We start from the raw sequence: 15,530 nt of genomic DNA on the forward strand, positions 1-15,530 counted from the left end.
ACATCAAAAATTCCTACAAAATGTGGGGGAATCTCAAAACTGGAGGTGCCAGGAAGGGCCAATTCTATTCCTCAGCCTCAGCAGGAGCCAGGGAAGAGCAGTTCAGTCGGCAGCTCAGGCAGAATTCCCTGCCAAGCTGAGGTGGAATCCCAGGAGAAGCAGCAGCAGCAGCCTGGGGTGGGACCACAAGGGTTGGGATGAAGTTTGGGATGAGGACTGCAGTGGCCCAACTGCTCCTGCAGCGTTTGCAGCTCTGAGAAAGGTGCCACAAACCTTCCCAAGGTAGAGGAAGAATTAATTGGGGGAAAAAATTCCTTCTGGAAAGAGATTCCAAGAGGAGGAGTGGATCTGCTCCTGCTGGCTCAGCTGTGGGTCTGTGTCCCAAATGTTTCAATCCAGCTGTGGAGGGGCTGCTCAGCCTGGCAGACACCTTCAGATGGTGAGGACAGGGAGAGTTTGGATCATTAATTAGCCCCTCATTGTTAATTACAGCACCTACAGAGCTGCTGGGTCATTGGGAACATCAGGGCTGTCCCAAGGAACAGGGAGATGAACTCTTAGATGGAATTCTGAGATGGAATTCTGAGATGTGTCCAAGACAATCCCAAGCTTTTCCTGTCTGGATGGACACCAGGAGGAGCCTTGGGGAGGGGAGGATGAGCTGCAGGTTCTGTGTCCCAACAGGACACAGGAATTCCAGGACAACTCAGAATTCCAGGGATCTCCCCAGTGACAGGAACAGATAGAAACACCATGGACACCTTCAGATGGCCAGGACAGGGAGAGTTTGGATCATTAATTAGCCCCTCACTCGTTAATTATAGCACCTACAGAGCTGCTGGGTCATTTGGAACAGGGGAGAACCATCAGGGCAGTCCCAAGGAACAGGGAGATGAACTGTTGGGAATTCTGAGATGGAATTCTGAGATGTCTCCAAGACAAATCCAAGCTTTTCCTGTCTGGATGGACACCAGGAGAAGCCCTGGGGAGGGGAGGATGAGCTGCAGGTTCTGTGTCCCAACAGAACAAAAATTCCCCTGGAATTCCAGGACAACTCAGAATTCCAGGGATCTCCCCAGCGATCAGGAACAGCCCCGGGCTGGGAGTGAGTTTTTCTGGTGAAGAACAACCTGAAACTGAATCTGAAAATTCAGTGACAATTCAGCTTGAGAGGCAAAGCAAAGCAACCCCCACGTGTTTGCTTTGCTCCTCTGCCTCTGGCATTTTTGGGAAACGTCTCCAAGAAGGAACCCACAGCAAAGTGGAAAATTTCATGCCCAAAAGGCTGTTGCAAAAAGAAGATTCCTACTCAAAACCCCAGCACAATTATGCCCCAAAACACACAACTGTTAATGAACTACCACACAAAGGCCGCTTCCACCACAAGAAAAAACCATTTTTTTTTGGTTTTGGTTTTTTTTTTTTAATTCAAAGAAAAAAAAATGGTATTTTAATAAATACTGCAGAAACATTAACCAAACAAAGTGACTCCAACAATTAAAAAAAAAAAAAAAGTAATGAATGTCCTGTTTTATAACAGTTATAACTTATTTTTTTTCCACAATATTTAAATACAGAAAGAAGCACTTACCAGCTATTTTGTAATACTGCCCTAATAGCACTGTTGCATCAGTTAAAAGCTTATTAAGGTGGTCAAAAAATGTCTCTTTTTTTGTTTGTTTCTGAGGGAAATAACCAGAATGGGAGTGAGATTTGTCTTCTTTTCTCAGATGAAACAAAGTGCCGGGAACACACAGAACTGAGATTTTAATTACCAGTTTTGTTTTTTTACCTTTTGCACCAGAGCTTTTTAAACACTTCAAAAACGAAGCATCACCATTGGCAATGAAATGCTTGTCCTCCACAAGCAAAAACCAGCCTGGCTCAGGGCTTTGTCTCCTTCCTTTGGGACAAGTTTGGTGGGTCAGGAAGAGTTCCAAACCATTGGAAAAGGCTGATTTAATTCAGTGTAACAACAGCAGAAAGGGATTGGACTGAACCAGTTCACCCCGTTTTCAGGATTGGGGGCGGGGGGGAGGCTGGATAATATTTTTTTTTTGTGTTAATCCTAAAAACTAAGGGCAGGATCCAGTTCCCACCGGGGACCCCTTAAGGCCTCACAGTTCTTCAGACCCCCAAAACGAGGAGCAGCACGAAAGGCTCAATTTTGCAGGTTTTTCAGGGGTATTTTATGGGGTTTTTAAAATTTTTTTTTTTTTTTGCAGTGAACCACATCCCAGAAGAGCATTTCTGTGGGATCCATGGGCTCTCCAGCTGCTGGGGTTTTTTTGTTTTTTGGGGAGGGGGCTTCCCCAGGTGGGCAGTAAGGCTTAAGGGAACTACTATGGTTAAATTTGCCATCACAGCTCTCAGCACCTCCCACCTGAAGCGAGGTGGGCACACAGAACACCAGGACTGGCACCATTTCCACTCCACAGCACAAGCACAACGAGGATCAGCCGAGTCACAGCCCTGCAGGGCTGCTCTGCCCCCACTCCTCCCTGCCCCACGGATCTGATCCAGCCTGGGAATCCTCAAACAGCTTGTCTTCATCCCCGCCGTGGATCAGGAAAGGCAGGACTCCAGACTTCTCCAGAATTTTCCTTGAGGTGGGGATTAAAAAAAAAAAAAAAAAATTCCTTTCCACAGATCTCGGTATCCTTTCCATTTTCACAATCAGCTACTTAAAAAAAAAAAAAAAAAAAAAAACAAAAACAAAACAACCCCAAAAAAAACAGATCGAATCCTTTGGAAAACCAACTCTAAGGTCAGCGGGGTAGTTCCTTAATGAGAAGGGCATATTAATAATGTCTTCATTAAAAAAAAAAATAATATCCCATTAAAGTATTGTTTGAATGAAATCAAAGTGGTAGCATCCAGGAGCAGAGCATTACTAAAAGAAAGAAGCAGTGTCCATGACATCTCTCCTTTTGCAGGGTAATTCTCCCAACCATTCTCTCTTCTCTCAGCACATTCAAACGTTTTCCCTTTTATTATTAATTATTATTATTATTTTTTTTTTTTGGCATTGTCTTCAACAGAAAAAAAAAATTCCTGATGCCACTCCTCTCTGAGAGCCTTTTCTTCCTGCTGCTCAGTCCTTAAGTCCAAGTGTCACACAACAGGAGAAACCTCCACGAAAGCACTGGCAAAAGCCCTCATTTAAACACCCTGTGGCTGTGACTTCATTGAGCTCCAAAACCCCTCCTGGATCTTCCTCCTCCTCCTCCTCCTCCTCCAGGCAATCCCAGCTCCTTCACATCACCGTGCAACTCTTGGCTTTGTCCTTTCTCAAGTCCGTGGCCACTGTGGACAGTTCTGGCCTGCCAGGCATGTGTGAAATCCTCTTTGTGGCCCTCTGAGATTTGTTTCGTTTGACGTTTTTGTTTGTTTTGTTCACACACGCCAGGGTGGCGACGTGAAAAATGTCTCTGACACTGTTTTCTGACTGTAAGGCTGAGCATTCGATGTATGTGGCTGCTCCAATCTGTTTGGCCATATTTGCACCCTGAGGGGAAAAAGGGACATGTGATCAATACCAAGTTGTCTAAAAAGCTTCGGCAATCCTCACAATTCCAGCTCTGTGCCTTAATTTTTTTTCTTTTTTTTTTTTTTTTAAGGAAAACCCAAAGCCAATTTGGGAAAACAAACAGAGTTTTCTTTGCAGGAGGAGTCAAACAAGTGTCCAAGCCTTATCTGCTGTGCAGAGAAACACAAATTTAAAAGAGAGAAAAGAGCTCAGGGACTGCAAAAATCTGAGTGAGGCCTTTCAGCAGTTTCACCTTAACCTGAATCTGGGACTCTCCTGGAAAATGTGGCAGATTCCAGGAGAGAGATTCAGATTGGAGCCTGAAATGTCCAAAGAGAAATTCTGTGCCTCCTGAGCTGGAGCAGAGTCCCTGTTACAGCCCCAGGAAGAGGGCAAAGTTCTCAGGGAAAATTCTAGAAACTTCCTCATAGGGAACAGGGAAAAAAGACAGGGGGAAAGGGCATCAGGGGTTATAGGAGCCCTTCTTTTGGGATTTGGCCATATTTGCATCCTGAGAGGAAAAAGGAACATGTGATCAATACCAAGTTGTGTAAAAAGCTTCGGCAATCCTCACAATTCCAGCTCTGTGCTTTAATTTTAATTTTTTTTTTTTTTTTTTGAAAAGTCACAGCTGATTTGGGACAACAAACAGAGTTTTCTTTGCAGGAGGAGTCAAACTAAGTGTCCAAGCCTCATCTGCTGTGCTGAGAAACACAAATTGGGAGAGAAAAGAGCTCAGGGACTGCAAAAATCTGAAGTGTCTCAGTGAGGCCTTTCAGCACTTTCACCTCAACCTGAATCTGGGAATCTCCTGGAAAATGTGGCACCTCCAAAGAGAAATTCTGTGCCTTAAGGAATAAGCAGCTGCTCCTGAGCTGCAGCAGAGTCCCTGTTACAGCCCCAGGAAGAGGGCAAAGTTCTCAGGGAAATGTGCTCTGGGAGAGTTCTAGCAACTTCCTCATAGGGAACAGGGAAAAAAGAAAGGAAAAAAAAAAAAAAAAAAAAAAAAAAAAAGCGCATCAGGGGTTATAGGAGCCCTTCTTCTGGGATTTTAAGCAGTCAAAGCAGGGATATCTGTTCCAGCAGCTCAGGCAAACAAGCCAACATGTGAGAAATGACAATAGCCCAGTGTCCTGCGGTGGATTTTGTTACTGGAACACAATCCAGCATTATGTGAAAGAAGGGGAGTTGCTCCAAGGGAATTTGATTTTTCTGAGGGATGAATCTTTACAAAGTTACGAAGAAACCCAACCACATCTTTTGACTGTGCCACCCCTCCTCACCCATCTCCAGGCCCATGGCCCCTCCTGTTTGCCCTGCAGGGATGGGACCTTATCAGTGCCAAGGGGGAGAGGCTGATAAGGCAGCAGGAGCTCCCAGGAGCAGCTCCCTTCCCCACAGTTCAACATTTCCACTCTGCTGAGCTGAGCCTGGGAACTGTTTGCTCAGGTGGAGCTCCCAGAGCTGGGAGGCTGGAGCAGAGTGTCCTCACCCTGCCAGTGCCTTCCTGCTGGAGCTCAGAGCAATGGGAAAGCTCTGGTTCCATCCTGCCTTAGCCTTGAAGGGCATTTTAGAAGAAGCTGTGTGCTTTGTTCCTGCTCCTCAGGGGAACAGGCTGAGCTGTGAATCCAGGGGGAAAAAAAAAATAAATCCACCTGTCAGCGGATTTTTGATCATTCTCGTGGAAAGAGTTGATTTTACTGAAATCCTGCCATTTTCCAAGGTGAACACACTCCATCCTTAGTAACTCCAGCTCAGGAGCTGCTGCTTTGGAAAACCTGAGGGATAAACCATCCCCAAGTGGTTGCTGAAGTGACTCCTGGAGGTGCCAGTGTCCCTCCCACAGGGTGGATCAGTCAGCAGCAGCGTGATTCAGCTGCATCAGTGATCACACACATGTGAGTAATAAAGGGAGCAGTTTCCCTGTTCCTACATCCTGCTCTCTCCCATGACCTGCTTCCTTTCCCTTTCTCTCTCTCCTCTGATGCCTGGCTCCAAAGTTCTCCCTTTCCCAAGAGCAAAGGGCTCATCAAGAATGAAGATGCCTTCTGGCTTTGCTGCACCTTCAGAAGGAGAGATGAGATGTTTTTGAAGGAATTGGGGGCAGATTATATTCCACTACAGTGTCATGATTCTGAAGTCAAACAACATTCAAATCTGAAGTCTGCAGACAGCAATTTTACCAATTTGTCAGTGAATAAACAGGACGTGTCACCTTTTAGCTACGTTTTTTGGTGCGTGCAGGCACAGAAATGCAGGAAGTTCTTTTTACAACTCGCCTAAAAAAGCAATTTGCAGGCAAAAAAAGGCAACGATTTATGACATTGAAAAGGGATGATTTAACACCACCACATCAGACTGTGGGGCTGCAGGATTTCCTTTAGTCCCAAACAGTTTTCAAACCCACCTCCACCCACACCACGGGTGCAAATCTGCGTGTCAGGCTGCACTGGGGACATCACGAGGGACAAGCTGGTCACAGGGAGGGCTCCAGTGACAGAAAACCAGGATTTTCTTCCCTCCTGAAGGACAAAAGAAGGACCTACCTGGTCGTAGGACACGGGGGTCTGCCTGTGGTTGGAGAGCTCCACCAGCGTGCTGACATCCGTGCGCAGGTCCGACTTGCAGCCCACCAGGAGCATCTTGGTGTTGGGGCAGAACTCCTGGATCTCCCCTTTCCACTGGAAAATCACAAGTTGTTCATGTTTAAACCCAAAGAAGCCACGAGTTTTGATTCCAGCTCTCCAGGCTGGAATGTTTTTACGTAATGGTTGGGTTTGCCCCCGAGGTGGTTTGTTTTATCTGAAGGCAGAACTTGGTCAAGGATGAAATCTTCCTGTCTCACACGCTCACGAATTCCACTGGCTTACTAATCAGCAGGGAATGAGCTCAGATTGTTTAGCCACACGAGGAAAGGTTTGCAGAGCTGTTGTTTCTCACACCCAGCCCCAGCCAGGTGCAGAAATGCTGTCCCCACCTTCAGAGGCAGCTCTTGGACAACCACAACACCAGCAGGGCTAAAGAGGGGTTCACTGCTGGGTTCTCACACCTCAAACTACACCAATCTGCCCCAGCTGAACCAACAACGAGCCCCTTCAGACAAAACTTGAGATGAATTCATTGAGTTTCACCCTTCTACAAGGTTCTGTTGAGAACTCCAAGCCAAAAACTTCACAGCATAACCCAAACAGGGATTTCTCCCTGATACTCCCTAAAATTTCAGGCTATAATTTGGGTTTTAAAGCAGATTAAGAACAATCTCCTGCAGAATTAAGTAACCAGCATTAGCAGGGACAGAAAAGCCACAAAGTTGTGGATGCTTTTTGACACAGAGGGAGCAGTTTTGAAGTATTTTTTTGTAGGCTATTCAGAGCACTGTAAGGCACTTCACCCCAGTGAGACAAGAATCACTGGCTCCAGCCTCAGAAAAAAAAAAAATAAAAAAGGAACTTCAGGTCATTGAGCCCCAAAACCAGGGTGAAGCTGAGTCATGCTCAGCAGCCAAGGAGGGCACCAGGACCACCCTGCAAACCCAGAGCCTGATGATGAAAATTCCGTGTTTGAGTTTGTGGGAAGCCTGACACAAGCTGGATCAGTGATCTCACAAAGGGCTTTGGGGCAGGGCTGTATTTCTGTGCCACTGCAAGCTCTGCTGGTGGCTTCCAGAGGCATTTGTCACTGGCTCCTTCCAACGTCAGGCTCACAATTATGTAAGGCCGTGGCACGAGTCCAAACACTCGGCTGACAATTTTTATACCACTCCTACAAACCCAGCGAAGTTTCCCAATCCCGTCACAGGAACGTGTGAGAGACAACTCCTTACAGCACCTCACACCACCCTCAGCAACCTGTCTCAGGGCTGAGGAATGAGACTTCCCTTCAGCTCCAAGTGTCCACCAGCGAGGTTTTTCAACTAACAAACGGCCTCAAATCAAAGCACCCTCCTGCCATCGCTCCATTAAAAGAAACAGAGTGGAAGCTTGCAGGGCAGGGATTTAAGGATGAGCAGAGCCCTGTGCTCAGGGCTTGGCTCCAACACTTGCCTTTTTTAGGACACTGTCCAGGGTTTCTGGGCGGCTGATGTCAAAGCAGATGAGGACAGCATCGGAGTCGGGGTAGGAGAGCGGGCGGACGTTGTCGTAATAAGGAGACCCTGCAGGGAAAACAAACAACATCTCGTCATTAATTGCTGATTTCCTCTCCCTGCAGTCACCCAGAAAAGCCTGGAGAGGCTTTCAGTGCTGGCCCCTCACTGATCCATCACCCACCAAACGCTGGGGGTGCTCCCAAGGAGAAGGAAACGGGCTCAGCCCAAGTTTAAAGCCCAGCCCCAACAAAACCCTTGGACTCCAAAAGGCTTTTTCCTAAAGCAGATTGGAAGTTTTGATTTGTCTAACAGCTAATTTAAAACAAACAGCTCCAAGTGCAAAAAAAAAAAAAAGCATCTTTAGTTGTCACATTGGCAATGTTCAGAAGAAACTCTTGCTTCAAATTAAAGAACTTGTTGCAGGAAACAGATTTCCAGCAGGGAAAAAATCCCAATCCTGTAGGCAGGCACGCAAGTTATCTGTCACAAAAAGCCTCATTAATCTGTAAACCAATAAAGCTTGCAATAAATGTTTATGTTTAGCCCATAAAGCAGATTTTTATCAACAAGATCAAAGCTAATTTAGTAATCTGAGGGAACAGATGTAGGTACTGTACTGCTCTTTGTGCTTGTTTTACTTGCAGGCCTGTGAAGGGAGTTTCTGTTTCCCTTTAACAACAGTCACGATGTGAAGAGTTAAAATCCATCCAGAGTTAAAAATTGTGTTTTAATCATCTGGTGAATTTGGCAACAGGTTAGGGGAATAAAAAAAATTTTAAAAATTTGGGTTTTTTTTTTTAAGAAGTTGCAGTCACTCAACCACCATTAGGTTTGGCCTTAACTGTGCTGAGCTCCACTTCCTGAGGAAAATCCATTTCTTAATGCATTTAAAAGGGCATTTAAACCAGCTCAGTGGCCCAGCAGGGCAAGGGCCTGGGCAACTTAAAATCCAGTTTTTCAGCCATCATCCATCCTTATTTCTGTATTTTCCCCATGAAAAAAATCCTGAAACACGCCAGACCCTGAAAGCCAGCACGGAACACCCACCACAAGAACCCAATTTCCAGGAGTTTGGGGGGTTATCAGCTCATTATCTCCCTTATTTCCCAGTTTTCCAGCACTAAGTGGCTGTAAGGTGTCAGGTTCTGAAGAAGAGGAGAGGAATTCCTGCAGTTTTTCCCTGGCAGGCAGCTCGGGGCTGTTGCACGAGCAGGGGAATGGTGTGAAGGGCTCGCAGATGACTCCACTTGGACTGGCTCCTCCTGCACGGGAAGGAGGCAAGAATCCCAGGAATGTTGTTTTTGAAAGGAGGACTAACACATGGGGAGTGGAAGCATTACCAAAGTAGGTAGCAGAAGGTAATTTGGTGAACGAGAAGGTTTTCATTCGAACGCTCATCTCTGTAAAAAAACGATGCCAATCTGACAGAGAGGCAGCTGTCAGAAAAGGCTCTTCACACCCCACTTCAGCTGAATTCAGCACAAAATGACACATTGGGAACAAAATCTCAGCTCTCAGCGAGGTGACCCGGAGTTAAGGACCGGCTGCAGCTATCAATGAGCATTTTCCACTGCTAATTACACCCCACTATCATTACAGCCCTGTCCTGCACCCCGGGGCAGGGTTATTTCTCCCCGAGCCTCAGGGCTCAGTTTTCTCTCCTGGACAAGAGCAGCTGCAGCACCAAGTGTCACTAGAAGCCACCCAGGTGACATTAAAGCACTGCCACATCTCCCTGGTAGCTCCAAGGGTCAGGATGGAGGGAATCCTTCCCCGGCTGCTGGCTAGAGGAGAGTCTCAGCAAAGCCTCACCCAGAAACTCATTCCTCACACAAATACCTCTGGGCTCACTCAGCAGCTCCAGGGAGCCCATATATGTCCAGGAGATGAATTTATGTCCCCACCTCCAGCCCGGAGGCTCCTTCCCATCCCTGCAGCCAGAGCTGCTTTGCTTGGATGGTTTTCTGTTTTTTTTTTCTTTTTTCCTCCCCCATCTGAATTTCTCCATGCTGAGCTGGAATAAAAGCATTTTTTAGCGAGCTTAGGAGGGATATTCCCTGGCTTTTCTCTGAGGCTGGCGGTGTGTGTGGCAGAACAAACAGAGCCCCCCATTTGCAACTTGCAGGATGCACAGAGGAAATTTCCTGCTCTCATTTAGAAGCAGAACCCCCTTTATTCCTGTGCAAATGAAGAGGGGCTGCAGCCCTCGCTGTGCAGGCTCTATTCAGGCTGGCATTTTGATGCCTTTGCCCGGAGAAACCCTCAGAAGGCAGGAATGTGAGGAATGAGGCTCGCTCAAGTCTGGACAGACAAGCCCAGCCCAGCCCAGCTCTCCCTCCTCTTTTTCATGTTCCTCTGTGGATTTGAAGCCGTGCCAACCCTCGAAAACAGAAGGAGAATGTTGGAACAGGAGCCGTGGTATTTGTGGGGAAGAGAAGGAGAAAAAAAAAAAAAAAAAAGCCTATTTGTGTTTGGGATTCTGTTCCTGCAAAATAAAACATTTTTGGCAAGGATGCCACGGGGTGGTTTTTCAAGTTTTATCAAGGAGCTGCTGATAAGGCTGTAGTTCATTTTTTCTTTTGTGCTGGACATCTACTCCAGCTGCAATCCTCCTATTTTTATTATTTTTTTTTCTTTTATTTAATTTGGTTGGCGGCTTCAACAATTTCAGCCAAAAATACTTGCAACACGAAGGGCGATCTGTTTTTGAAACCTTATGTTTTCAAGGCAAAATCCAACAGAAACTCAGCTTTTAGGCTGAAATAAAACCCCTCCCCAGCCAACACGGTTGGGTTTGGCCCACAGGGGATGCCAAGCTTAAGCTGAAATATTTTTATCTCAATAAAGAGCAGAATGGCATCATTAAAAAGGGAAGAATATTTAATTTGGGGGTGGTTCAGCACTTCTGGAAGGTGCTGGATCAAGGAGATGTAAAGCACCAGGAGGGTTCAGCTGCACATCCCGAGGCCAGGAGGGCTCAGTAACAGGCAAGACTTTTCCTATTTCCACACCAGCAAGCAGCCACCAGGAATTAGGCTCTGGAGCCTTTTGGAGCCCAGTCAAGTGAAAGAACAACAGATGAACAGCAGCATTCTCACTCCTAAAAGCCTTGGGCTCACTAATTATCACAGAAAACACAGCAAACACTGCCTGCTCCAAGGAGCTGATTCACTGCTCCATGGGTTTTCCTCCTTCCAAAAAAATAAAATAAAATAACCCCCCCCCAAAATAACATCTCTGGGATTGCTGAGGTGGATTTTCAGTGCAGGTTACCTCCCAAGCAAAAGTATTCCCAGCTTTTTGTGCGCTCACAGCTCCAAGGAAAAACTTTGGGAGGGCAATTGGTATTCCCAGGAATCGATCCTAATTCATTCCCTTGTAAAAGGAACAAGAAAAACCCCGCTAAAATGGGCAATTAAAACCAGAAAAAATCACTGAATTCAAGCTGCAAGAGGACTGGGAGGCAAAGAGAGCAACTGGCCATTTCCTTTGCAGTCCTTACTGCCAGGGAATTTGGGGAATTAGCGACTTTAATTCCTCCAAGTTTCAGCTTTCCCCTGAAAGGTTTCAGCACGAAACTTTCCAATGGATTTCTGTTTTTCTATGGACGCTGAGTACATTGTACACAGACAAGAATCATGGCAAAACTAACTCCACTCGCAGCTCCAAGGCCCTTCTGGATTTAATTACTTGCTAATCCCCAGCAGTTGTAAGCATTTCTGGCCCTGCTGAGAATTATTTTATTGGGGTAGCCACGGTTCAAGCAATAAAGAAACCCCCTAAAACACATTTTAGGGAGACACAGGTATGTACACCTAATGAATGGTATTTCCAAGCCACAGCTGCTGCTGTCTTAGCAAGAAATATAAATACCAAAGGAGGCAAAAAAAAAAAAAAGAAAAAAAAAAAAAAAAAAAAAAAAAAAAAAAAAAAAAAAAAAAAAAACCTTGATAAATGCAGATTAGATGGTAGATAAAGGCAACTAATAGAGATTTTTTTTTTCTCCCCATCACAGCGGCCCTGAAAGTACAAGACGAAGCTTTAACCTGGAGAAACTTTTAATATTCCACCTCACACAACAAGCACAGAGCCCAGTAATTTATGGTGCAGGGAGATTGCAACCAGACATTCCTGCTCTGAGAGAGGGCTGGGAGTCCCAAACCCCATTGAAATTCCAACTTGGCAAGTGCTCCCCTTAACGCTGTGGCTAATTTAAATCCTTCTAATGACTCGCAGAACTAGACAGCACCGGCAAACATTTGAATAATGAATCTTCCCCCTTCCAGCCCACTTTTACTCGTCCCATATTCCGATGGGCAAATCCAAGATGCAGCAACAACCTCCCCCTCGAGGAATTCAAATTTTTCTATCGAGTGCACGACACCTAAAAGTTCTCCAGTAAAAACACATCATTATTATTGTTGGCATATAAAGAATTATAAGCCAAAACCGTGGCAGCAGGGCCTGTTCTCACCCTAACACAACTATTTTAACTAATGCCCACAGATTTTCTCAGAGAGAAAAAAATATAAAAAAGAAAAAAAAAGAGTTGGAGGTGGCAGTACATCCTTCCAAAGGATTCACTGCAAAACTCGATTATCAATTTTAATTCAAGGGATTGATTGGCAAGGCTGTTAAAAAAAAAAAAAAAGTTAAAGATGAATACAAAATACTGATTGAGCCATCTTGGAAGTATCTGGAGCACAGAGCAATAAACTCAATTAAACAAACAGCATCTTTTCCCCCCTCCCAGGAGATATTCGAGCACCACAAAACCTGCAGCCACCACCTCCTCCGTGTTGCAATGATCAGCCATCTTTTCAAGTTAATTCGATTTAGTCCTGCTTCAAAAATGCCATTCAGACATCTCTTCTGATCCAGCAGAGGACCAGGACAAAGACTTGTAAAAATTAAATTACCAAGCCTTTCAGATAAGGCTAAAACACTCCCTTATCTTCTGCTGTCTCTTATCTGCTGATGTGATTTTTGCTCTGGGTTAATGGGCACTCTTGGGTTTGGTTGTTGTTTTTTTTTTGCAGTGGGTGAGAAGGGATGTTCACGGAGCCAAAATTCCAAATTTCCTCATGCAGAGTCCCACAGCCAGAGGATCCACTCGGTAAACACTCTGTAAAAGCAAGCACTGGATTTTTCCCAACATTTCCTCTTCAGTTTGGGATGGCAGACAAATCACCCACTCGGCCTCAAGCTTCTGATTCAACCACATTTCTTTCTCTGGGTTCCAGGACAGAGGACAAAGGCTGGCAGGTGTTTTTTTCTTCCACTGCTTTTGTCTTTTGAAGTGCTAGGGAATATTTCATTCCATGGGTGTCTCCAGCCTTTGACAAACAGATTCCAAACCTTCCCACGTCCAGCCCGCGTTTGTGTGTTGTGTTTTAATAAAGATAACATTTTTTTTCCAAAATAACTATTAATTTTTTAATAAGCCCTTGCTCCAGAGTTCCAGCCAGCTTAGTAATACAGCATGAAAGCTCCAAGCAGACATACTCCAGAAATCTGCAAGTCTCACTTGGCATAAGATGAAGAAAAAAAATAAAGAAAAAAATAAAAAATCAGCTCAGAGCAAAGCTGATACTGGTTGTGGGCAGAGGCTGCCTTTTCCCAGTAATCGTGTTGCAAGAATTTGGAATCATTTCCTCAACAGCAAGAGGGAAGCCAACCCGCCGCCTAAACTCCTCTTTTAAACACGGATTAACATTTTCATTCCTGGTAAAAGAACTGCTGTCACACTGAGGAGAAACTCAGCCGGGTCCAAATTCAGCATTAACGAGCCATTTCTACACAGAGAAAAGACAGGGAGACTCTGTGTTCTGCCAAGTTCCTGCAGGTTTTTGGGTTTTTTTTGTGATTATTTTTTGGGGTTTTTTTTTCCCCCAATCAGCTCTGCAGATGCTGTTGATCCACACTTCTGATAATGATTCCTGGTGTCATCCTTCTCCCCCTGGACATCCTCAGATTCTCCACAGCGGCTCCCCAAGCTCCTCTCCAGCACTGAGGCAGCAATTTTGGGGTGCTCCTTCACCTGCCTGGGCTGTGAGCGCAGCCCAATTATCCGAATGATAATTAATTTCTGGGTCTAGAGGAGCTCCTGTCTCAACACGCGAGCAGAGGCAGCCAAACACCAAACCCCTCAGCCTCTTCCAGCCGCTTTCTTCCAGCTAAAACTGGAAGAATGAAGAGGACCTTCGGGCCTGATGGGGGATAGGTACCCTCAGCATCTCAGAGAAATCACAGATGAACTCTAAAGGTTTTCCCTAAAAGCCCTTCCTGGCTTTAAAGACTCCCTAAAACACCGGGAAGAAAAGTGCTGCGTTCTGCAAAAAAAAAAAAAAAAAACAACCAAAAAAAAACCCCGAGGAGGCACGAAGGAGGCCACCAGGAGCTCCAAAGCGAGCTGAAATAATTCCCCATTACACAGGAGCACCTTTCCCGGCTCCTGCAAGGCAAAGCGGGGGTTTCGCAGGCAGCAGAGGCACCCCCGGAGCTCCTCAGAAAAGCTCCTTCCAGCCAGGAACAGGTGAGAACACATTCCCCTGCAATGCTGACAAACCGCTTCCCCGGAGCCTTGCCCACACCCTCAGCCGAGGAGATCCTTCAAGGATAGCCGAGATATTTTTTTTTTTTGGTCCAAAAAGCCGTCAGCAGCAGCCTCAGGCGGAGCCCCGCCGGGCTGTGGGCCCGCGGAGGAGCCGCGGCCGCCCCCGATCCCACCCAGCCGCAATTCCCGGGATGCGAAGGGGAACGCTCACCCGAGGTGTCCCACAGGCTGAGCTCGATGCGCTGCGTGTCGATCTCGAAGCTGGCGGTGTAGTTCTCGAACACGGTGGGCACGTAGCTCTGCCGGGACACAGCGCACGGTCAGCGCACGGTCAGCCCGGCCCCGAGCCCCGAGCCCAGCCCCGAGCCCTGAGTCCCAGCCCTGAGCCCAGAGCCCAGAGCCCTGAGCCAAGCCCCGAGCCCCAAGCCTCGAACCCCAGCCCCGAGCCCCGACACCGAGTCCAGCCCCGAGCCCCAAGCCCTGAGCCCAGCCCCGAGCTCCGAGCCCAGCCCCGAGCCCCGAGCCCCGAGCCCCGAGCCCCGAGCCCAGAGCTCCGAGCCCCGAGCCCCGAGCCCAGAGCTCCGAGCCCCAAGCCCTGAGCCCAGAGCCCCGACCCCGAGCCCCAAGCCCCGAGCCCAGCCCCGAGCTCCGAGCCCAGCGCCCAGAGCCCCGAGCCCAGAGCCAAGAGCCCCGACCTCGAGCCCAGAGCCCCGAGCCCCGAGCCCAGCCCTGAGCCCTGAGCCCAGAGCCCCGAGCCCAGAGCCCCAGCCCCGAGCCCTGAGCCGAGCCCTGAGCCCAGAGCCCCGAGCCCTGAGCCCAGCCCCGAGCCCCGACACCGAGTCCAGCCCCGAGCCCCGACCCCGAGCCCTGAGCCGAGCCCCGACCCCGACCCCCGGCCCCGAGTCCAGCCCAGCCCCGCTCACCTCAGGGAAGCAGTCCTTGGCAAAAACGTGGAGCAGCGCCGTCTTCCCGCACTGGCTGTCCCCCACCACCACGATCTTGCACTTCACGTTCTGGTTAGGATCCATCACCGCCTTGCTCGATAACTTCTGGCTCGCTCTTCTTTCCTTCATTGATCTCCCCTTAGAGTCCCTCCGGCCGGCCACAACAGAAGAGAGAGGGGAAAAAAAAAAAAAAAACCCAGACAAAAAAATTAAACCACACCCGGTCTTCTCTCGCGAAAAGGCAAAAAAAAAAAAAAAAAATGCGAAAAACACAATGAAGCCGCTGCGGTGGAGGAGGCAGAGCTGCGGACGCGCCGCCGCCCCCTCACCCGCCCGCCCGCCGGTCCCGCGCTCACTGCTTTGTCCCCCCGCCGCCCGCCCCTATATATAGCCTCCCGCCCGCCAATCACCGCC

The 15,530-nt window shown here is 47.6% G+C and overlaps 1 protein-coding gene across 1 annotated transcript; it reads right to left on the bottom strand.

The window, feature by feature from the left end:
- Positions 1 to 2,283: 2,283 nt before the first annotated feature.
- RND3 (Rho family GTPase 3) lies at positions 2,284 to 15,320 on the bottom strand. Its single transcript, XM_066323212.1, has 5 exons — positions 15,096 to 15,320; positions 14,384 to 14,471; positions 7,573 to 7,682; positions 6,076 to 6,210; positions 2,284 to 3,508 (listed from the first exon to the last, which is right to left on the bottom strand). Exons 1-5 carry the CDS (start codon positions 15,243 to 15,245, stop codon positions 3,257 to 3,259), a joined length of 735 nt encoding a protein of 244 aa, XP_066179309.1. The 5' UTR covers positions 15,246 to 15,320; the 3' UTR covers positions 2,284 to 3,256.
- Between the last annotated feature and the right edge of the window lie 210 nt (positions 15,321 to 15,530).

The sequence above is a fragment of the Sylvia atricapilla genome, chromosome 7 (assembly GCF_009819655.1).
Source record: "Sylvia atricapilla isolate bSylAtr1 chromosome 7, bSylAtr1.pri, whole genome shotgun sequence".
Taxonomy (NCBI): domain Eukaryota; kingdom Metazoa; phylum Chordata; class Aves; order Passeriformes; family Sylviidae; genus Sylvia; species Sylvia atricapilla.

What these genes read in the sequence shown, in the direction of transcription:
- RND3 (XM_066323212.1), bottom strand. Translation starts at nt 15,245, where the DNA reads ATGAAGGAAAGAAGAGCGAGCCAGAAGTTATCGAGCAAGGCGGTGATG. An exon ending in CCAAGGACTGCTTCCCTGAG is followed by an intron (nt 14,472 to 15,095) that starts GTGAGCGGGGCT and finishes GTGTCCCGGCAG; the next exon opens with AGCTACGTGCCCACCGTGTT. An exon ending in CAGCCTGTGGGACACCTCGG is followed by an intron (nt 7,683 to 14,383) that starts GTGAGCGTTCCC and finishes TTTTCCCTGCAG; the next exon opens with GGTCTCCTTATTACGACAAC.